The 25,243-nt window shown below is 35.8% G+C and overlaps 1 protein-coding gene across 1 annotated transcript in view; it reads left to right on the top strand.

The window, feature by feature from the left end:
- Positions 1 to 25,243, top strand: part of LOC148943638 (uncharacterized) — a 308,181-nt gene that overhangs the window by 220,731 nt on the left and 62,207 nt on the right. Inside the window, exon 2 of the mRNA XM_089101562.1 lies at positions 4,852 to 5,083. Within this exon, the coding sequence (XP_088957688.1) occupies positions 4,921 to 5,083 (163 nt within the window). The 5' untranslated portion in view covers positions 4,852 to 4,920. The remainder of the gene's footprint in view (positions 1 to 4,851; positions 5,084 to 25,243) is intronic.

Raw genomic sequence — 25,243 nt, forward strand, 5'->3', positions numbered from 1 at the left:
AAGTTTTAAAAAAGTTTGAATTAAACACTTTTAGGATATCGAGTGTCTTTACTGAAAAGAAGAAAAACCAAACGGAATCAGGCAGAGTCTCTCAAACACCCGTAAGTTTATTTTAAACGATATAATAACTAATTATTTACAACAAAAATTTATCTTTCAATGACCACCAAGTAAAGAAAAACCAAATGGAATCAGGCAACTGAGTCTCAAATCCCGTAAAGCTATTTTAAAATATACAAAACCTACTTATTGCACGCAAAAATATCGATTTTAATGACCACCAAGTAAAGAAAAACCACACGGAATCCTGCAACTGAGTCTCTCAATCCCCGTAAAGCTCTTTTAAAAGATACAAAAACTACTTATTTAACACAAAAATTTCCTTTTTAATGACCACCAAGTAAAGAACAACCACAGGGAATCCGGCAACAGAGTCTCTCAATCCCCGTAAAGTTATTTTAAAAGATACAAGAACTACTAATTTAACAAAAAATTTTCCCCTTTAATGACCCTTATTTAAAGAAAAACGACACGGAATTTGGCGACTGAGTCTCTAAAACCATTTAAAGCTCATTTATAATATACAAAAAAAGACAACCATGTAAAGAAAAACCACACGGAATCAGGCAGCTGATGCTCTCAACCCCCGGAAAGCTCTTTTAAAAGATACAAAAACTACTTATTTAGAACACTAATTTCGTTTTTATTGACCACCAAGTAAAGAAAAACTACACAGAATCAGTCAACTGAGTCTCCAAACCCTAAAGCTCTTAAAAGATACAAAAACTACTTATTTAACAAAAAAATTTAGATTTTAATGACCACCATGAAAAGAAGAACCACACGGAATAAGGCAACTGATTCTCTCAAAACCCGTAAAGTTCTTTTAAAGTATACAGAAATTAATTATTTAACACAAAAATTTTTTTTTTAATGACAATCACTTAAAGGAAAACCCCACGGAATCAGGCACTTGAGTTTCTCAAACCCTTTAAAGCTCTTTTCATAGATAAAAGAACTAATTATTGAACACCAAAATTTCGTTTTTATTTACCACAAATTACATAAGAACCACACGGACTAAGGCACCTGATTATATCAATAAACTTACATCTATTTTAAAAGATACAAAAAATACTAAACTAACACAAAATTAAGTTTTTAATGACCATCAAGAAAAGGTAAACCACACGGGCTCAGGAATTTGAGTATTACAAACCCAGTAAAGGACTTTTAAAAGATACAAAAAATACTTATTTACCCACAAAATTTTTTTTTCATTGACCCACAAGAAAAGTAAAACCACACTGAATCAGGAAACTGAGTCTCTCACACCCTTAAAAGCTCTTTTAAAAGATACAAAACTACTTATTTGCTCTTTTGGAACTCACGCCCACGTTAACTCCACCCCCGGGCAACTGAACCCCCCATGTAACTAAAATCAAAAGTGAGAAAGATCAAGAGAATGTAACTGTGACAAGCTAAACCGCGACAAAGCACTACTCTCGTGGAACTCAATCCCCATTTAACTCAACCCTCCGTGCAACTGAACCCCCCTTGTAACTGAACCCCTGTATAACCGAAACCCCCGGGTTACTGTACCCCCTTTTTCTAAACCCTTGTGCAATTCAACCCTCCCGGAACCCAACAGCCATGAAACTCTAAAAAAATATGTATGAAAACCTAAAAATCTAATTAACTATTCTAATTCTTGATTCCAGGCTCATAAATCATAAAATACTAAAGTTAACTTCTCAGCAAACTATTCATCCCCAACTCGAAGTTTCAGAATTAGCCAAGTTTTAAAAAAAAACCTACAGCTAAACCACGACAAAGCACTACTCTCGTGGAACTCAAGTCTCATTTAAATCAAATCCCGTGCAACTGAACCCCCCAAGTAACTCACATCAGAACTGAACTTTGACAGATCAAGAAAATTTAACTGTGACAAGCTAAACGACAACAAAGCACTCCTCTCGTGGAACTCGATACCCCTTTAGCTCAACCCCCCAGGCAACTGAACCCCCCTTGTAACTGAACTCCTGTATAACCGAAACCCCCCGGGGCCCTGTACCTCCTTTAACTGAACCCGCATGCAACACAACCCTCCCGGACCCCCACACCCATGAAAATCTTAAAAAACTATGTCTGAAAAACTAAACAGCTAATTAACTATTCTAATTCATGATTTCAGGCACATAAAACCATAAAATACTAAAGTTAACTTCTCAGCAAACTATTCATCCCAAACTCGAAGTTTCATAACTAGCCAAGTTTAAAAAAAAAACCTACAGCTAAACCACGACAAAGCACTACTCTCGTGGCCCCCTTTAACTCAACCCCCATGTCACTGAACCCCCCATGTAACTAAAATCAAAAGTGAACCATGCAACTGAACCCCTCTCCCCCATGTAACTAAAATCAAAAGTGAACTTTGAAGGATCAAGAGAATGTAACTGTGACAAGCTAAACCACGACAAAGCACTACTCTCGTGGAACTCAATCCCCATTTAACTCAACCCCCCGGGCCACTGCACCCCCTTGTCACTGAACCCCTGTATAACCGAAACCCCCTTGTAACTTTACCTCCTTTAACTGAACCCCCGTGCAACTCATCCCTCCAGGAACCCCACACCCATGAACATCTAAAAAACTATGTCTGAAAACCTAAACAGCTAATTAACTATTCTATTTCATGATTTCAGGCACATAAAACCATAAAATACTAAAGTTAACTTCTCAGAAAACTATTCATCCCAAACCCGAAGTTTCAGAATTAGCCAAGTTTTAAAAAAAAACCTACTGATCAACTTACAGATGAATGACCACGGATTTAACCTAAAAAAAACTTGTATATCATGAACTAGAAATCTACGTCAGAAAAACTTGTCCTTAATCAACATCATAGGACCGGTATTACATAAATCTCTTGGCAAAGAAAGATGTAATGCTCCTGTAGAATAGAATTACCTACCAGAAAAACCTGTTTGGTACGGGGGCCTTGGCAAATTCAATAGACCTATTCTACTAATAGGGCACTAGAACTTTTAATTTCCATTCCAATGGGCCCTCCCACGATATTCTAGGACCACTGGGTCGATAAGATCACCCCTGGGGAAAAAAAAATAAACACGCACCCGTGATCTTTCTTCTGGCAAAAAATGCAAAATTCCACATTTTCGTAGATAGGAGCTTGAAACCTCTACAGTGGGGTTTTCTGATACGCAGAATATGATGGTGTGATTTTCATTAAGGTTTTTTTAACTTTTAGGGGGTCTTTCCCCTTTTTTCGAAACTCAGCCAAATTTTCTCAGGCGCGTAACTTTTGATGGGTAAAATTAAACTTGATGAATTTATATATTTGAAATCAGTATTAAAATCCGATTCTTTTGATGTATCTATTTGTATCAAAATACCGTTTTCTAGAGTTTCGGTTACCATTGAGCCGGGTCCCAGTAACCAATACTATATGTTAACATTGGGTAAAGTTCTAATTATTTAGACTAATTATTTAGTCTTGCCATAACTTGTAGTGTCTGGATAAGAAATCCGAATAAACGACAGAAAGCTAAAAGCCAACAGCTACTTTCCCGAAAATCTTAGAAAAAATATTCTGCTTGTCTAGTTTTGTGTCGGAGATAAAGAAATTCAGTTTTAATGAAGTTTATTTCTTTAGAAAGCGTGAATTTTGTTTTTCAACTTTGGGAGCTCCCTATTGTGCTAGGCGCTTTGACGGACAAACTTGTTGACAAAGCGGAAGTAAAATTTGACTGTCTTTTCAGTTGAACCGGAAATTCTCGACAGTTTTTGATAATAGCTAGTCCGATGATAGCTGAAAGAATATGCTAATGAACCCTTCGTCTTTGTGACGATCAACCGACACTGAGGCTCACAAAATAGTTTTTAAAGTATTGTGTCATTTTAAATGTAGGCAAGAATTTCGAAATTCAGAAGAAAGACAGAAGTTCGGGACCGTAGGACAGAAGTTTCGCTGCTTTGCCATCATCTCAAACTTCACTGTGGTGAACTACATATTAACCCAAAGTTTAAAAATAAATTAACATATTCTATAAATAAAGAAATATACGGGTACGAAGAAACACATACCAGTAATTTATGCGTATCAAATATCATAGATGTGTCAAAAAAAAGCAATAAAGAAGAAATTAAGAAATCTTCTAAAAGCCACGTATGTCTAAGGAGCTATTAAACCAGTCAGAAATGCCCTCAAAAGTTCAACATTTCTGCATTAACAGGCTGCTGAAGTCAAGTTAGCTCGAGAGAACCCTGGTGACAAGGTTAGTTTTCATTGCAGCGGGTATATTTCTCATGGGTGGAAAATTCTCCTATCGAAGATTTTGCCGGCATGTAATGCACCGATCGTATTTTAAATTCAAAACTATTTGAAAAATAAAGTTAGGATTATAAAATTACCCGTCTGATGTTGTTGGATAATTAATATTCAAATAATATGAATGAAAGCAACTGTTAAGTATTTGTGTTCAGGGGTCTCTAATTTCAGTCAGCGCGAAAAGTGTTTGAAAGATTAAGATGACCTTGGGGAGTGGGGAATTTTATACCTTCGCTAGAATTTATAACTTTTATAGTTTCTTGGCGATCAGATTAACAGTGTAGTAATGCATACATGACACACAATCATACATTCCATTCGATGCTAGATATACTAGTGTCCATATATATGGGCACTCATACTAGTAATTTATAACGCAGACGCATCAAAAAGAGCAATAAATGAGAAGATTAGAAATATCTAAAAGGCCAGTGCATGTTTCAAGAACTGTTAAATTAATCAAGAATATATTCTAAAGTTAACTTGTTCTACATATACAGGTGGGTAGAGCCAAGGTAATCCGAGAGATCCCTGGTTACAGGGTTGTTCTTATTGGAGCGGGTATAACTATGCACGAAGGTCTGAAGGCGGCTGATACCCTGGCGAGTAACAGCATCCATGTGTGTGTCATTGATCCTTTCACCATTAAACCCTTGGATGCCGACACCATTCGAGCTCATACTCTGCGGGTTGGTGGCAAGATACTCACTGTTGAAGACCATTATCCAGAGGGTGAGTTTAAATTTTGTTTTAATATTTAAGTTTAACTAAAAGTTCCAGGTTTAAATACATAATTTAGCAAAAGTATATTCTATTGTGTCATCACCCCCTACCTAAGGGGTGAGTTAAATCACCCTCACCAGAGGGTGACTTAAAATTGAAATTGCTGAATATTCAAGAAAATCAGGTCATTAGCTCAACCAATGTTCTAGAAAGAAAGAACCTTTTCTGTAATGTAGCATCTCTAAGCATTATCTATATTTGGCATGGATAGACTTTATTCAACCTTGTTGTAGCACAGTGGATTGATGCTCTGCTTGGCAATACTGAGCATGGGGTTTGAGTCCAGCTATCACCAGGCCGGGCGACAGGCTTGCTAACTTTCCTTAAAGAAAAGACCCAGCCCCTGAAACGTCGATTCAGCGCCATCAATGACTCGGGAGAATCTTTATTCGTTTAAAGACGTGTGTGAAGAGTTCAAGTTGTTTTATAAAGTTTTTTATGACTATAAACTTAGCTGCGTATTGTATACACAACTTGTTAAACCAAACTGCGTTGCAATTTACAATTCAAATGAAAATACATAAAAAACGGGTAATTGTATTTTTTCAGAGACTAATTTGAGTTACTAATGAACGTTCGAAACAGCACATGCCTTACGGGCCTGATCTGCCATGTTTTGGCTTAATCGGAATTTATGTGTACACTGGTATTCTGGGAATGATTGTCCAATTCTTTTGGAGATGGGATGTCCTTGTGTTATTATTGGGGTAATTTCCCTGTCCTGCTTGCTGTCATGTAGAGTTGCATTCACAATGCATAGGAATGGGGTTATGAAGATATGCTGGTGGCTCTTTACTTCAGATTGTACGTGAAAAATAGATATAGCTGTACAAAATATATTTAAAACCTGAAAACGCCTGGAAATTGGTATTATCCACCTAGTTAGATGTCTATGCTATGCCTAAGAGAAATGAATTGTCTGGCTAGTTGAATATTAACCCCAAACTGCTTAGAGAATCTTCTTATCTGCCTAGTTGGATATATATCAGAAACACTAAGCAACATTATTAGGTAAATTTCTACCAAATCATATTATTGAGTTAGGAATAAAGTGAATACACCATTCGATGCTTTTTTGGTAAAATTATACTTTAGTTACTTTTGGCTATCTTGGAAAGGGGTTGGGTTAGGAAAATGAAACTTTCAGGGGTGGATGTACATGCTAAGGTATGTCCCGGGAAGGTACTTTGAAGTACTTACCTCCACTCCTCCCCCCTCTATAGAATGGTAAATTACTGCACATAACTAGTTGTTTTAACTCATATTTCATCCTATATTACTATCATAATCATAAATCACTGTTTACCTTACACAACTTCAGCTTTTAATCTTGTTCATTAAAATATATTCCAAAATCCTATTTAAATCCTAAACCATTTAATTTCCTATCCTTGCTGACTTTTGTTATGGTATAATAAAACCAGGTTTGTTGTGATGTCACAACTTTGCTTATCAGAAACCCTTACCCTTGAGGGTAGCAGGCACATGCCAAACACCTCTGTGTTGATAAGATCATTTAAACTGTAGTAATTAGGGAAAGGATTTGACAAGAGAGACCATTAAAAATAACCTAATCGTTTTTAGAGGACAAATTATGTCATGGGAAAATGTTTTTGAAATCACTCTTCCACCCAAAATCAAAATTTTCTAGAATTCTACTTTAGAAGCTTTTAAAGTATTTTTAAAGTACTAAAAGATAGAGTGCTAAAAACATCAGAATCGACTTCAGAGGAGATGCATTATATCACAGGAAGAGGTTTTTAAAATCCCCCTTCCCCCCAAACTCAAAATTTTCCAAAATTCTACTTTAGAAGCTTTTAAAATATTTTTAAAGAACTAATAGACAGAGTGCTAAAAACATCAGAATCGACTTCAGAGGACACGTTATATCACGGGAAGAGGTTATTGAAATCCTTCCCCCCAAACTCAAAATTGTCCAAAATTCAACTTTAGACAAGTGCTAAGACATAGAATGCTACAAACAGCAGAATCGACTTTAGAGGACAATTTGTGTCATGGGAAGATGTTTTTTAAATCCCCCTTCCCCCCAAACTCAAAATTTTCCAAAATTCTACTTTAGAAGCTTTTAAAATATTTCTAAGGCACTAATAGATAGAGTGATAAAAACATTAGAATCGACTTCAGAGGACACGTTATTTCATGGGAAGAGGTTTTTAAAAACCCCCGTCCCCCCAAACTCAAAATTGTCCAAAATTATACTTTAGAAGCTTTTTAAACATTTCTAAAGCACTAATAGATAGAGCACTACAAATATCAGAATCAACTTCAGAGGACAAATTATGTTACTTGAAGATGTTTTTGGAATCCCCCTTCCCCCCAAACTCAAAATTTTCCAAAATTCTACTTTAGAAGCTTTTTAAATATTTTTAAAGCATTAATAGATAGAGTGCTAAAAACATCAGAATCAACTTCAGAGGACAGGTTATATCACGGCAAGAGGTTTTTAAAATCCCCCTTCCCCCCAAACTCAAAAATTTCCTAAATTTTACTTTAGAAGCTTTTTTAAATATTTCTAAAGCACTAATAGATAGAGCGCTACAAGTTTCAGAATCGACTTCAGAGGACACATTATATCACAGGAGGAGGTTTTTAAAATCCCCCTTCCCCCCTAACTCAAAATTTTCCAAAATTTTATTTTAGAATCTTTTTAAATATTTCTAAAGCACTAATAGATAGAGAGCTAAAAACATCAGAATCGACTTTAGAGGAAACGTTATATCACGGGAAGAGGTTTTAAAATCCCCCTTCCCACAAAAATCCAAATTTTCCAAAATTATAATTTATAAGCTTTTTAAATATTTCTAAAGCACTAATAGATAGAGCGCTACAAATATCAGAATCGACTTCAGAGGACAAATTATGTTAGTGGAAGATGTTTTTGAAATCCTCCTTCCCCCCAAACTCAAAATTTTCCAAAATTCTAATTTAGAAGCTTTTTAAATATTTCTAAAGCACTAGTAGATAGAGCGCTACAAATATCAGAATCGACTTTAAAGGACAAATAATATTATGGGTAGATGTTTTTGAAATCCCCCTTCCCCCCAAACTCAAAATTTTCTAAAATTCTACTTTAGAAGCTTTTTAAATATTTCTAAAGCACTAATAGATAGAGTGCTAAAAACATCAGAATCGACTTCAGAGGACATGTTATATCTCGGGAAGAGGTTCTTAAAATCCTCCTTCCCCCCAAACTCAAAATTTTCCAAAATTGTTACTTTAGAAGCTTTTTAAATATTTTAAAAGCGCTAAGACATAGAGCGCTACAAACATCAGAATTGACTTTAGAGGACAATTTATGTCTTGGGAAGATCTTTTTGAAATCCCTCACCCCCCCAAACTCAAAATTTTCCAAAATTGTTACTTTAGAAACTTGTTTAAATATTTCTAAAGTGCTCAGACGTAGATTGTTACAAACATCGTAATCCACTGTAGATGACACTTCATGTCATGGGATGATCTTTTTGAAATCCCCCTTCCCCCCAACGTCAAAATTTTGAAGAATTGTTAGGCTACTTTAGAAGCTTTTTTAAATTTTTATAAAGTGCTAAGACATAGAGATTTACAAACATCATAATCAACTTTAGAAGACAAGTCATGTTATGGGAAGATGTTTTTGAAATCCCCCTTCCCCCCAAACTCAAAATTTTCTAAAATTCTATTTCAGGCTCTTTTTAAATATTTCTAAAGCACTATGACATAGAGTGCTAAAAACATCAGAATCAGCTTCAGAGGACATGTTATATCACGGGAAGAGGTTTTTAAAATCCCCCTTCCCCCCAATAAAAATACCCCCGTGGAAAATGAGCCTTTTCAAATTTCAAATTATCAACCAGATTTTAGAGTATGAAGGGGGAATGGGATGAATGGTAAGGGGGATTTCAAAATCATCTTTTCATAACATAATTTGTCCTCTGAAGTCGATTCTGATATTTGTAGCGCTCTATCTATTAGTGCTTTAGAAATATGTAAAAAGCTTCTAAATTAAAAATTTTGGAAAATTTTGAGTTTGGGGGGAAGGGGGGTTTTAAAAACCTCTTCCCGTGATATAAAGTGTCCTCTGAAGTCGATTCTGATGTTTGTAACTCTCTATGTCTTAGGCTTTAGAAATATTTAAACAAGTTTCTAAAGTAACAATTTTGGAAAATTTTGAGTTTGGGGGAAGGGGGATTTCAAAAACATCTTCCCATGACATAAATTGTCTTCTAAAGTTGATTCCGATGTTTGTAACAGTCTATGTCTTAGCGCTTTAGAAATATTTAAACAAGTTTCTAAAGTAACAATTTTGGAAAATTTTGAGTTTGGGGGGGGTGAGGGATTTCAAAAAGATCTTCCCATGACATAAATTGTCCTTTACAGTCGATTCTGTTGTTTGTAGTGCTCTTAGTATTAGAGCTTTACAAATATTTAAAAAGCTTCTTAAGTAGAATTTTAGAAAACTTTGAGTTTGGGGGGAAGGAGGATTTTAAGAACCTCTTCCCGTGATATAACGTGTCCTCTGAAGTCGATTCTGATGTTTGTAACGCTCTATGTCTTAGGCCTTAGAAATATTTAAACAAGTTTCTAAAGTAACAATTTTGGAAAATTTTTAGTTTGGGGGAAGGGGGATTTCAAAAAGATCTTCCCATGACATAAATTGTCTTCTAAAGTTGATTCTGATGTTTGTAACGCTCTATGTCTTAGCGGTTTAGAAATATTTAAACAAGTTTCTAAAGCAACAATTTTGGAAAATTTTGAGTTTGGGGGAAGGGGGATTTCAAAAAGATCTTCCCATTACATAAATTGTCCTCTAAAGTCGATTCTGATGTTTGTAGCGCTCTATGTCTTAGCGCTTTAAAAATATTTAAAAAGTTTCTGAAGTAGAATTTTGGAAAATTTTGAGTTTGGGGGGGAGGGAGGATTTTAGGAACCTCTTCCTGTAAAATAAAGTGTCCTCTGAAGTCGATTCTAATGGTTTTAGCATTCTATCTTTTAGTGCTTTAGAAATATTTAAAAAGCTTCTAAAGTAGAATTTTGGAAAATTTTGAGTTTGGGGGGAAGGGAGATTTCAAAAACATTTTCCCATGACATAACTTGTCCTCTAAAGTTGAGCATAAAGTGAAGATCGGAAATGAATTTCAGCCCCCCCCCTATATAGGCTATACCTAACCCAACCTAACCTAACGCTTAACGTCAAACTGCTTAGAGAATCTTCTTATCTGCCTAGTTTGATATATAGGCTATCAGAAACACTAAGCTACATTATCTAACTGCCTTATCTTCTTATCTACCTAGTTGGATATATATCAGAAACACTAAGAAACACATTATCCACCTAGTTAGATATTCTTGCTGTGCCTAAGAGAAACAATTTATCTGGCTAGTTGGATATTAACCCCAAACTGCTTAGAGAATCTTCTTATCTGCCTAGTTGGATATATATCAGAAACACTAAGCAACATTATTATCCAACTAGGTAGATATTCTCTCAGCCTAAGAGATACAATTTATCTGGCTAGTTGGATATTAACCTCAAACTGCTTAGAGAATCTTCTTATCTGCCTAGTTAGATATATATCAGAAACACTAAGCTACCTTATCCAACTGCCTTATCTTCTTATCTGCCTTGTTGGATGTATATCAGAAACACATTATCCAACTAGTTAGATATTCTTGCTGTGCCTAAGAGAAACAATTTATCTGGCTAGTTGGATATTAATCCAAAACTGCTTAGAAAATGTTCTTATCTGCCTATTTGGATGTATATCCAAAACACTAAGCTATGTTATTATCCAACTAGGTAGATATTCTGTATATTGCATAGACAGTCAAATATTCAGCTAGGTAGGTCTCTTCTTAAAGGGTTTCAACCTCTAATAAGTGAAATTGGGTTTTATCACTGAAGTCAAGGAGATCTGATCCAATTTCAGAATCTAATTTATATTTATAAGTTATCTGTCTACAGTCATATGGGCAGAATGAATGGGCTTTGAGTGTGGTAACTCGTTTAAATGAAGAATGAGATCTCTCTGATGACATTTTCCCCCTCCTATTGGGTGGCTCATAAGTATGATTTTATTTAATTCATGGGAGATTAATTTATAAGTTAAAGGAGAAAAATGATATTTTGTGTAGGGTTTGATTTACCAGAGGGAGTGCCAACTTTCTTCCACTTGGGTACATCTCAGAACGTCTGCCTTGTGTAATAGTGCAACATATTTCCACTGTGCTTGGCATAGTTTCCGGTTCGCTTTGCACATCTCCGCCATGCTTGGAACGTTCCACCTGATGTATGTTTTCTCTGAGTGTGAGCACCCCTTGGATTTACCTATGTTTGAGTCTTTTGCATAACCCTGTTATTTGATTCTTAAATTAGCTAGAATTTTGGCATGATATTGCGCAAACATGCATAGGTTTGATCTGGTGGGTGGGAAGGGGGTCAAAAAATGCCAAAAAAAAATGTTAAATATTTTTTTCATTTTTCCAATACAGTTTGAAATATATTAGGGACGAATTGACGATTGAAAACTTTGACTTATCAAAACTACAAAAAAAAAAACTTTTTTTTTACCACAATGAAAGATTTTTGTTCTCGGCTCAAATAAGGTTGATAGAATCAGTTCCTTAATTTATAAATACAAGTAGCTCTACCCATTCAACCAACTGCTAAAATTTCTGCTAGTGATGGAAAGATTCCAAAGTTTCCTACAATATCTGTTCCACTCCACAGTTGCAATTAATGATTTTTATCTTTTTGCCCAATAGGTTATCAGTATATTTATCTATAACTATTGGGGATGAAGGGGGGTGACTATTACAATGCTGCGTCACAACTCACCCGGCAGAGTCAGAGTAAACTTCTCTGGGTTTCTCACATTAATAATCTTAATTATCACATTGAATTTACAATACTGACTCTGAATGCTACATTTCACTATCCAAATTGTGTTATAATCCAGATATGTTTTGGATGTTATGCATCCAAAATGTGTTTATATGTTGTGCATTATAATTGTATTTATTTTTCATTATCCAAACATGTTTTTAAAGATTCTGTATGTTCTGTAATATCCAATAATCCAATAGACAAAGAAAATCAACATGAAAAAAGTCTTGAAGAGCATGAAATGCAGTTTCAAAAAAAAAATCTAGTTTGTCAGTTTAAAGCTTTTATTCTATTATTATTTGTGTATATTGAAGATCATTGATGTTTGGCTATTTGATTTATGATATTTTTGTATAATTGATCTCTGTTTTTGCTTTTGATACACATTGATGAAAAGGCTAATATCTGCGTTGACAGATACTTTTCTTGTAGAGCTGCTCTGATAGGTCAAAAAGATTCTTTCAAGAATTGAACAGATCCAAATTTATAGATTCTTGTGCACTTTTTAGAAGGGGAGGATTTCCTTCCAAGACTTCCTTTTCAAAATAAGAATGTTCATTTTTTTTAAGAGCAGTGAAAATAGAACTTCTTAAAGATTCTACAAACTTTAAGTTGGCATTATATTTAGAAAACTTTTTGTGCTAACAGGGGCCTTAAAGGGTTATGTTGACTATCAATACCTTGGGAAATATATTGCCCAGAAAAGACAATCTTTCTCGAGAAGTTTATTAGTTCTTGAACAATGTTCTAGAAAATAGGTTTACAGAATTGCTACTTTAGCATTTCAAATAGAAACTTCTGAGAGAAAAGCAGCTGTAATATTACCCTGGAATTGACGCAGCTTGTTTTATGTTTATTTTTCTCTCTTTTTTTATGATATGGGGTACAGTCCAGTCTTTTCAAAAAAACCAATTGAAAAAAACCCAACAAATTCTTCTCCAAACAAGTAGTTTTTCATTGAAAAGTTAAGAACTACAAGTTAAGACCTGTTCATTAAAACGAACAAAAATTACCAAAAAATGGAAGTAGGACTAAGTCATAAAACCAACAACAACCAAACAAAAATGGTACCTCAAGGTTAATTATGGTTTACAAATAAAGAGTAATGGTACCAGTCCCATTCCCTCCCTCTCAAAACCTCTAAACAACTCGAGTGTCATTTGAGTCTAATTGAAACCGATATGAATCAACAACAATAAAAAGCAAAGAAAGGAAATCACAATTAATTAGAAAAATAAATAATGAAAGTAAACTGATTCTTTAATATATAATGATATTTGCTCATAGACGTTTCAGCAGATTTATTGATTTTATAAAAGTGAAAACGTATACAATATTTTTTTTTTATTCACAAAAGTGAGATGACACTCTGGTGTTTAGAAGGCTTAGGAGAGATTAGCCCTACTTCTGTTTGTGGTAATTTCTGTTCATTTTAGGTTGTTCAAGGTAACTAACTGTAAGTAAGGAGCAACCATGGCTAATAGTAACCGAAACTCTAAAATAAGGAGTTTTGATAATAGTATATACATTAAAAAGAATCTGCTTTTATAGTGATTTCAAATATCTGATTTTAGAATATCAGAATCTGATTTTATGGTAATATTCATCAAGTTTAAGGGTAGGAGCCTGAGAAAAGTGGCCTGATCACCAAGTTCAGCACGTCAGAGGATACTGCTGTAGAGATTTCAAGCTTCCATATGCAGAATTTGACATTTTTTTCGAGAAATAAAATCAAGGATGCATGTTTTTTTTCCTGAGGCTTTCCTACAAAACCAATGATCGTAGAAACTCGGAAGATGGCTGCTTTGTACGAAAATGCAAAGTTCTAGTGTTCCTTTTCAGTGCCAAAAAAATATTATGCCACAACAAAGGGGGTATTTTCTGCCATTTTGTGGTATAGAGCTTCAATTTTGACCAAAATAGGGCAAAGTTGCTATCGATTGAAAATTTTGAGGTAGCCAGACGATTTAGAATCATCTAAAAACTATATATTGAGGTTTCAATTTCAGAGATAGTTATAGCACACTGTGATGCAGTTGTTCCTAAACAGTCAAGTAGTCCATATAAAATTGACGGTTAATGTAGACACTTTTTTCAAAGCTTCATTTAACCAAGTTCATTTACTTGAAGTTTGACAAAGGTATTGGACTGCAATATATAATTTCGCGTCAGCTATAGTGCAGGAGGGATGGTATATCATTTTGTAGGTGCTGGAAGGGTACCCCATCCCTTGTGACTTTTTAAAAGGACATGCATGACACATTGCTCTTTGCTTAGGTAACGCTATTGAAGTTATTATTTTAAATTTAAATAAAATATGATTAAAATAAATTTCAATGAAATCGTCGTTGTTTTAGCCAAATGTACTTTTTATGTCCTCCTATTTCTTGCTTTCCACGAGAATAGATATTTTCGTTTATGATTAGACTAGACAAACCAGGAGGTTTTTTTTTTTTTTTAAATTGTGTATTCCGTTAAGGTGTCACTCTAATATAAGAAGAAACATAAGAAAAATAGCAGAGAATACTCGTTTACGAACATCGTCTAAAATAGTGACGGCATCTACTTAATGTCAGGGTTGTAGATGTCATGCTCCAATTTGCTGCTAAAGGGTTCAAGTTTTTAGAAATTAACACTTCAGAGGGGAGTAAATGAAAATAGGAAAACTCTGATACTATACTATCAAACTTTTATCAGGGCAGGTACATACGCAGGAATTTATAAATTGATAGATTCAGGAATCAAACGCTTTATTTGTTAGAATCCTCATATAGGTCTTTCTCCTCTCTTAAAACAGTCATTGTCGACTCAATCGAAACTAGTCTTGGTTCAACAGCATAGTTTTTGTCTTTCCTATGTGCAATATTGCTTGATGCCCAAGAAAGGCAGTATATTAAATACATATTGTAGATCTAAACGTCTTCATTGTCTCTGCTGACATCATGCTTATATTATTTCCAAATTCTTCATGGGCTATCTCAGCATCTATGCTCTTATATGTACGCGTAAATCCGAGAGGTCATACGCTAGATGATGGCTTGCCAATCAGAGGTAGTCGCAGGACTTGAATAACAGGATGCAAAATATAATGCCCTTGGCATTAGATGACACTCAATGCTCGTATCAACGGAAGCTTGAAGATGTGAATTTATTTATGCTGCCTATCCTCTCCCAAAGTGTGGAAGATAAAAAAATACACTTTGGCTGTTTGATAACTAGAAAGACCTGATTACAAATATCTCTGTGCTTGACCCCACCCTTCCCCCTGCTCTTTGGATATTCGACTATCGCTGGTTAATAAAAAATAAATGTTTAGACAAAAAGTAGAGAAATCGATTTACGAAAAAACTGACTAACTTGTAAACCTGTCAAAAACATAACTTTAAATGTTCATACTGTACTTAGTCTTTCAAAATATTTCTAGTTGAAAATTTTCTTTTTTTTTCTTTTGGAGTGATTTCTTGGTAACTCTTTTGCTATTTCAACCTAAACAGGCAATAATCTGGAATCGGTAAAGGGATTTAAAATCATTAAGGGTCACATTCAATCGCCAAAACTAATGATGTAAATCGCTAGGGACTCTAACCCTGCTTGTTTGTATTCCTTTTGAATTTATTTACTTATTATATGACTCCAAATCGGAGTTGCCATTTTAAACCCTGGATCTTCTAGTATTCTTTTTTGCAAGATCCTATAGCCAGTTACGATGTCAATAGTCACAACGAAGATCCAGCTCCAAGATATGATCTGATTGATTCTAATCGGCATGGCACACGCTGTGCTGGTGAAGTGGCAGCTGAAGCTACTTTGCGCCTTAGGTAAATTCTTGTTTCTGTTTAGCTGCGACACCAATAAAACTATCTCGATACTGGGCAATTTCTATAAAATGCTGCAAGTATGACAAATACTAACAAGACTGATGCAGGTTAACGTTAAAATAGAAGGTTAGTAGCTTGTGGGCTATTGAAAAATCGTTACTGAAGGTTACACCTAGGCAGATACTATTTAGTTTTGGCTGAAATTGATGGACTAGAAAAAAGAAGACAAAACCAAAGTGTTGCTCTGGCAACACAATTATAGAACACAACAAACAAACACTTCAAAGTGTAGAAGTGTTAGCCAACTATAAGTGGCTAGCAAGCTTCGCCAACTTGAACTGTAAAAATTATGTTTTTTAACCAGGGTCATAGGGAGGACTTTTTTTTTGGGGGGGGGAGGGGTTACAAAAATTTCGAAAAAGCGTAAAAACTTTTGTTTGTATTCATTTTTGTTACGTTGTTACGATTCGGACAAACATTTTTTTTGGGGGGGGGGGAGTTTAAACCCCGTACCCCCCCCCCCCCTGCCTCAGTCGTTCTTAGGATCCAACCTAGTTTACCTGACCAAAACTCTTGGTTGGCTACAACGGTACGCCAAGTGGGCGTGTCCTCGTTTGCAAGATTCTGCCTTTCCGGATCTACATATAAAATTTACTCTTTGGTGATTATAATGTAGGCGTAATTTTGTCTATGAGAGTAACAGATACTATTGACAAGGGTTGCTCTTAACATATTATGCTTGTTGATATTTAAATTTCGTATAAGTTATTAGAGAGGGTATCATTGGACGAGAATAAACTGCCATTTTATGAGCTAACTGAAGGAAAAGGCGAGCTACATAGTAAAACACAGGAATCTAATTAGAATATAAGAATCTCAAGCATCCAGGGAGGAGGTGGCTTAGCCCTAGAGATCCTCAGCACGTGTCTGGATCTTGAGTGTCGGTCCATAGACCCCTCCTCTCCATTCCATAGAACTTGCACTTCACAAACACGGTCGTTTTCACTGCGCAATTCTCTTTTTGTTTTCTTGTTCTAATGCGCAGCAACACACATTTCCTTAATTTATTGTAGAGCTTATGGAAATATGGCACTTTTAAACAACTAAATTTAAGAATGAAATTTACTGTGTCCCTAGAGACAAGACATTTTCATTGCCACATACTTTTGCAAGTTGCCACAAAATGACTTGTGATAACCAATAGTAGCAGTTTCTTACAACAGCCAGGGAAAATAGAACAACAACACGGAAAATAAATCTAAATAAATGTAAATCTGAAAGTAAGAATTTCAACAACAATTTTAGTAAAATTTTCACTTATTTCTTCCTAATATTCGAAAGCCAGTATAATTTTATGCAAAATCTTTCTTTTTTAGTATTCTTAGAAATTTAAATACAAGGATGAAATTTTTTTGAAATAGTTTCATCCTTTATATACCAGATTATTTAGCAATGAAATTAACAATTTTTGTTTCATTCACGTTTTCAGTCATTTTTTCAAACCGATGTCCAAATTGAATGCGTTTTATATCGGTCACCCTATCTATCTTTTAAGCAACGGTTTCATTTCTTACTACCATATCATGGTTGCAGCGCTAGCTGCAACCTAGTGAAGAGCAAAGAAAAGCCCATAAATAACCAAAAGTTAGAAAATATATTTAGAAAAAAACTGCCTAGTTAAAAAAAATTGCAATCTGACACTGATTCAAGAATGATAACTATTATTTTGATTCGTCTTAAAAGTAAAGGTTTATTGCGAAAAGAAATTTATGAGGATTTAGAAAAAAGCCAGAAACCCCGCAAAAAAGGCGAAAAATCAAAATGAAAAGTATACCATTGGAATCAGAATAGTCAAAAACCTTAAACTCGGAAATTCCAGCCCCCTCCCCCAACCTGAACAACAAAGGAAATCACTTTTTTGCATTGGTTAGCACCGTTTTTTTTCCAGGGCTAGCGGTTTAGCAGAACATCATAGAGAGATGTTTAGAGGCTCATTCAAAGGCTATTTCTCATATCTATGTGACTTTTATAAGTTACATCATCCTAAAGTGCCATTCGGCACTAAAACTGGTACTTTTGAGTCATTTCTCAAGGGAATGGGCTATAGGACTAACTAAACAACGTAGACAGATTTTTAATCATAGGCAGCGCATTAGCGCTGCCTAATCAAAGACTGATGTGGGCACAATTTTTTTTCTCCATACTCGGGCACTTCGTATCGAAGGAGTTGCCGTGAAAAAGGGCTCATTCGATTGGAAATTGGAGTGGCTAGTGCCCTTTTTCATAGTCTAAAGTGATTGGAGGGCAACTAGCCCCCCCCTACACCCATTATTCCCCCAATAACATCAAATCAAAATTTTGAGATAGCCATTTTGTTCAGCGTAGTTGATTTCCAGATATAAAATATGTTTTTGAGGAAGACCATCCCCTCCAACCCTCAGGGCAAGGGTTTTAAGTTATGCCCTGGGGGCATATAAGGTTTTCGTAGGAGGCGTTGTCGTAGAAACTTCAAAAAATGCACATTCGATTTGAAATTCAAAAAGCTAGTGCCCTTTTTAACAGTCGAAAGTGATCGGAGGGCAACTAGCCCCCCCGTCACACGCCCATTATCCCCCCAAACACATCCAATCAAAATTTTGAGTTAGGCATTTTGTTCAGCGTAGTTGATTTCCAGATAGAAAATATGTTTTGAGGAGGACACTCCCCCACAACCCTTAGCGCCATCATTCCCCCGAACACATCAATCAAAATTTTGAGATAGCCATTTCGTTCAGCATAGTTGATTTCCAGATAGATAATATGTTTTTGAGGAGGACAATCCCCCACAACCCCCAGGGAAGGGTTTTAAGTTATGCCCTGGGGGCATATAAGGTTTTTGTAGAAAGCGTTGTCGTAGAAACTTAAAAAAAGGCTCATTCTATTTGAAATTCAAAAAGTTAGTGCCCTTTTTAACAGTCAAAAGTGATTGGAGGGCAACTAGCCCTCCCCCACGCCCATCCTTCCCCCAAACACATTCAATCAAAATTTTCAGATAGCCATTTTGTTCAGCGTAGTTGATTTCCAGATAGAAAATATGTTTTTGAGGAGGACACTCCCCCAAAACCCTCAGGGCAAGCGTTTTAAATTATGCCCCGGGGGTATATAAGTTTTTATAGAAGGCATCGTCGTAGAAACTTCAAAGCAGGCTCATTCGATTGGAAATTTGAAGGGCTAGTATCCTTTTTAATAGTCGAAAGTGATTGGAGAGCAACTAGCCCCACCTCACGCCCTTCATTCCCCAAAAACACATTCAATCAAAATTAAAGATAGCCATTTTGTTCAGCGTCATTATATGCCTGATATGCCTGAGGGCATATAAAGTTTTTTTATAGAAGGCGTTGTAGAAACTTCGAAAAAGGCTCATTCGATTGGAAATTCAAAGGGCTAGTGCCCTTTTTAATAGTCGAAAACGATTGGAGGGCAACTAGACCCCCCTCGCCCATCCTTCCCCCAAATACATCCAATCAAAATTTTGAGATAGCCATTTTGTTAAGCGTAGTTGATTTCCAGATAGACAATATATTTTTGAGGAGGACAATCCCCCATAACCCTCAGGGAAGGGTTTAAAGTTATGCCCTGGGGGCATATAAGATTTTTGTAGAAGGCGTTGTCGTAGAAACTTATAAAAAGGCTCATTCTATTTGAAATTCAAAAAGCTAGTGTCCTTTTTAATAGTCAAAAGTGATTGGAGGGAAACTAGCCCCCCCCCCTCACACGCCCATCATTCCCCCAAACACATCCAACCGAAATTTTGAGATAGCTATTTTGTTCTATCTCATCAAAATGTAATTTTGATACAACCATTTTGTTCAGCGTAGTTGATTTCCAGATAAAAATATCTTTTTGAGAAGGACACTCCCCAACAACCCCCGGGGCAAGGGTTTTAAGTTATGCCCTGAGGGCATATAAGAACGGTGTTGGCACAATGTACTATTTAATAATTTTCCCTTTGGAGCAGAGCACTTCATATGGAAGGGGTCGTCATAGAAACTTCAAAAGGGGCTCATTCGATTGGAAATCGAAGGTTCTAGTGTCCTTTTTAATAGTCGAAAGTGGTTGGAGGGCAACTAGCCCTCTCCCACGCCCATCATTCCCCCAAACACATTCAATCAAAATTTTCAGATATCCATTTTGTTCAGCGTAGTTGATTTCCAGATAGAAAATATGTTTTTGAGGAGAACACTCTCCCAAAACCCTAAGGGAAGGGTTTTAAATTATGCCCTGGGGCATATAAGGTTTTTATAGAAGGCATCGTCGTAGAAACTTCAAAACAGGCTCATTCGATTGGAAATTCAAAGGGCGAGTATCCTTTTTAATAGTCGAAAGTTATTGGAGAGCAACTAGCCCCACCCACGCCCGTCATTCCCCAAAACACATTCAATCAAAATTTGAGATAGCCATTTTGTTCAGCGTATTTGATTTCCAGATAGAAAATATGTTTTTGAGGAGGACACTCTCCCAAAACCCTCAGGGCAAGGGTTTTAAGTTATGCCCCGGGGGGGCATATAAGGTTTTTATAGTAGGCATTGTCGTAGAAACTAAAAACAAGCTAATTCGATTGGAAATTCGAAGGGCTAGTGCCCTTTTTAATAGTCAAAATGGATTGAAGGGCAACTAGCCCCCCCCCCACACCAACGCCCAACATTCCTCCAAACACTTCCAATCAAAATTTTGAGATAACCATTTTGTTCAGCGTAGTTGATTTCCAGATAGAAAAATGTTTTTTGAGGAGGACACTCCCCCACAACCCTCAGGGTAAGGGTTTTAAGTTATGCCCTCTTTGGCATATAATGTTATTTATAGAAGTCGTGGTCATAAAAACTTCAAAACAGGCTCATCCGACTGGTAATTCAGAGGGCTAGTGCCCTTTTTAATAGTCGAAGGTGAGTGAAGGGCAACTAGCCCCTCCCCCACGACCATCATTCCCCCAAACACATCCACTCAAAATTTTGAGATAGCCATTTTGTTCAGCGTAGTTAATTTCCAGATAGAAAATATATTTTTGAGCAGGAAACTCCCCCAAAACCCACAGGCCATGGGTTTCAAGTTATGCCCTGGGGGCATATAAGGTTTTTATAGAAGGCGTTGCCGTAAAAACTTCAAGAAAGGCTCATTCGATTCGAAATTCAAAGGCATAGTTGTCGTAGGAACTTCAAAAAAGGCTCATTCGATTGGAAATTCAAAGGCACAGTGCCCTTTTTAATAGTCGAAAGTGATTGGAGGGCAACTAGCCCCCCCGCCCACGCCCATCATTCCTCCAAACACATCCAATCAAAATTTTGAGATAGCCATTTTGTTCAGCATAGTTGATTTCCAGATAAAAAATATTTTTTTTGAGGAGGACAATCCGCCACAACCCTCAGGGAAGGGTTTTTAAGTTATGCCCTGGGGGCATATAAGATTTTTATAGAAGGCATTTTTGTTGAAACTTCAAAAGGCTCATTCTATTTGAAATTCAGAAAGCTAGTGCCCTGTTTAATAGTCAAAAGTGATTGGAGGGCAACTAGCCCCCCCCCCCTCACATGCCCATCATCCCCCCAAACACATCAAATAGAAAATTTGAGATAGCTATTTTGTTCAGCGTAGTTAATTTTGAGATAGAAAATACGTTTTTGAGGAGGACTATCCCCTACAACCCTCAAGGCAAGGGTTTTAAGTTATACCCTGGGGGCATATAAGGTTTTTATAGAAGGCGATGTCGTAGAAACTTCAAAAAAGCTCATTCGACTGGAAATTTCAAGGGCTAGTGCCCTTTTAATAGTCGAAAGTGATTTGAGGGCAACTAACCCCCCTCTCACGCCCACCTTTTCCCCAAACACATCCAATCAAAATTTTGAGACAGCCATTTTATTAAACGTTAAGGTCTGGAAATTTGGCTTTGAGGATGACAACTCTCCCACAGCCCTCAGGGCAAGGGTTGCAATTTAAGGATTCTCCAAATCCTTCATATTATTTTTTTATGGAAGGAATATTCGTATAAACTTTAGAGAGGGCTCATTTGATTGGAAATTGAAAGATCTTGTTCACTTTTTAAGAGTCAAAAGAGATTTGAGGGCAACTAGCCCCCCTTTTCCACACCCTAAATACATCAAATAAAAATTTTGTTAGAAATAGTTAAAAGGTTAAGTAACAAAACTCTGGCATGGACAAACCCCCCCCCCGGCCCGGGGGTAGGAAGGGATCTTCGTATAAACTTCAGAGAGGGGTCGTTTGATTGGAAATTGGAAGTTTTAGTCCATCTCTTACGAGTCAAAATCAATTGAAGGGCAAATACTTTTTCCCCACCCTTCCCTTTGAACTAATGTTGTTTTTACCTGAAGGCCCAATGAGAGTTAGAATGTTTTGGTATTAACACACACCTATTAGGCATCTGCTTTCCCCCTAACAAGGAAAGAAACAGAGAGTGTAAGGCAGTGGCGGATCCAAGGGAGGGGCAAGGGGGGCGCCTCCCCCTAATGTAGTCTAAAGTAATGTAATTTCTTAAGTAACGCAAGATTGCGTTAATTAAACTTGCTCCTAACGCAAGTTTATCGGATCAACCTATTTTGCACCCCCCCCCTAAAAAATACTGGATCCGCTCCTGGTGTAAGGGCATTATAAATTTTAATTTGTAATTCAATGAATCCCGTTACAAAGTTTATGCGACCAGCTCTTCCACATAAAGTGCCCCTGGAAAAATAAATAAGTATTAATTCATTGAACCCTTATGGCTCTTTAATTAGGTAACGCTATAGCATTGCTTCTGACCTAAAAAGTTGAGTAGAAATTTCAGCTTCCATTTTTATGGATATCTGTAATTATCTAAGGGGAATATCTTTGGGGGAACATATTCCACGGCTGGGAAATTTCTGCTGGGTGGAATTTAACGCGGGGGATTTATCAGCAGGAAAAGAAAATTTTCTTTGAGGAGGGAGGAATTTCCAAGTGGTGGGGTTTCCAAGTGTAAATTATTCAGGGAGGGGACGACTAAACCCATTCGATAATATTCTAAATTTTACATCTGAAAGTAACGGGAATAAAGAATCAATGAAAATGTCAGAGATAGCACTTCAGGTTCCTTTAGACGACTTTGTTCGTGTCTTTTGAAAAGAAATTTTCAAAAGACAGATTAATTTCATTTGTATCACTTTCTCTGTGGCTGCTTAATTATGCATGTGAGGGGGGAGACTTCCCCCACCACTGTCTCTGCAAAGGTTTCAGTTTTTATCTCAAGCCTTAAAAATGAACGCCATGCGATAAAACTCAAAATAACATATAAAGAATGATATATGCACATAACACGGAATAATTAATCTAAATTGCATATTATGAGTTGAGGTTCACCCAAACGATGGGTCAGGGGGCTCACCATTCCAAAATCTATGAAATCAATCCTGCAATAACTGAAAATATAAAGTATTTTTGAGTATTTTAACGTCTTCCACAACACGAACGGTCCAACATTCGACAGCCCAATAAGTCTGTCTGATCTCCGAAATCGGGAACGGAGGAGATAAGTGAAGTTCCACCCCGTATTGGATGAGTATCCAACCTTATCCTCCCCCTCTCCTACTATCTACGCGAAGTTTTCTTCCTTCTGCCAACTACGCCGCCCCCCACCTCAAAGACTTTAATAAGGTAAAGTTTTGTATGGGAAGAACACATAGTAAATATATTATAATTTTCCAATTATAAGGTTAAAATACATACTCTGTGATAGATGCAAAATTGCTTTGGCACACAAAATCCTATTGAGGTCAATTCCAAACAGTCGTGATCCCTTTGTGGCAACAAGTGAAATGGTCAAAACACCCTTATTGGAGCTAATTTTTCAATCCATTCATTGTTGCTAATCACTGTCCACAAGTTATGCAAGCTGTCTATTGTTCATATATAAGGTTTTTATCAAAGAGGTAATTGTATAGACTTTGAAAAAAGCCTCATTCGATTTATAAATTGAAAATTCTAGATCTATTTTTTGAAGTCAAGAATAATCGGACAGTAAGCAGCCCCCCCCCATGCAATTAAAAATTTAAAGTTTTTGCAATCCAAAACGAACAAAATTTAGTTGAAAAAAACTTTCTGAAAAATATGTTTTTCAAAGAAAAGTAAAGGCCATTATAAAATTAAGATATGGAGATATGAATACATGTTAAAATTCAAACTCAAAACGACTAGAAATTACTATTAAAGAATAAATGAAACCCAAAACGAACAGAAATTAAATAAACAATCATAGCAAAAAATAATACAACAAGTAATAATATAAATGAATAAATAGATCTTAAAGCGAGTAATGCTTGGATTGAATATGAAAATCAAGCTTAAAACGAAAAAAAAATAGTTTGCTATTGAAGTATAAATGAAACTTAAAACGAACAGAAATTAAATAAACAATCAATGCGAAAAAACATACAATATATATTAATGTTAATTACTAAATAAATCTTAAAACGGATTAAACTTAAATTGAATATTCAAATCAAGTTTGAATCGAATAAAAACAACTACAAACAAGAGTTTGGGTATCGCCTCGCTGCAGAAGCCTAAAACCTGCTGCGTCATTGGCGCTTTACTGAAAACGGATTATATCACAAATGTTTTCTTTTGTGCTTAATATTGAAAATAAACATAAGAATTACAGTAAAATTTTGAACTGATGAGCTTTCAGCAATCAATATAATTATACATCAAATCAAGACAAATATAGTTTCACTACAAAAAAAAATTGGATACTGCTCCCCTTCTTTAACTGCAAAAACTTAAAGCCTTCTGCGTCATTGGCGCTTCACTGAAAACGAATTACTCTTAGTTTACAAATTTATTCTTTTCCAGTTCTTACAGCATTGAAAATAAAAATTAACAGTGAAAAAAAAATCTTGAACTAATGGATCTTACAACAATTAATATCATTATATATATAATATTCAATTTGATTTTGTTTACACTTTCCAAGACTGTACAAGACTCGTATAGTTTTCAGTAAAGTTGGGGAAATCAGTTTATGTGCAGAAGGCTCCAGACGGAATCAAAACGAACAAAATTTAATTAAATTTTTTTTTAAATAATACAGATAAAGGACACCCTCTCCATTTCAAGGATGTGTGTTGTTGTAGTATTAAATTATCTTACTCCTTTGATGTCAAAATTTTAATATTCGAAAAGTTTTTTAAACTTTAACATATTCGACGTATTGGTCTATTTTATAATTATTATTCTATTAGTTTAGAAGTATACATTAATGAGCTTAAAGATACGGATCTTCTTTTTCTAACATAACAAAAAACAATAATAGGATTCCAGAAGTATGATTTTGAGCAAGATCAGCTTCCCAATTGACTCAACCTTTTTATCAGGTTCTTTAAGTGATTCCTGACTCTAGGAACGGCA

The sequence above is a fragment of the Artemia sp. Qi Xiang Cuo genome, chromosome 15, assembly GCF_049724085.1.
Source record: "Artemia sp. Qi Xiang Cuo chromosome 15, ASM4972408v1, whole genome shotgun sequence".
NCBI lineage: Eukaryota > Metazoa > Arthropoda > Branchiopoda > Anostraca > Artemiidae > Artemia > Artemia sp. Qi Xiang Cuo.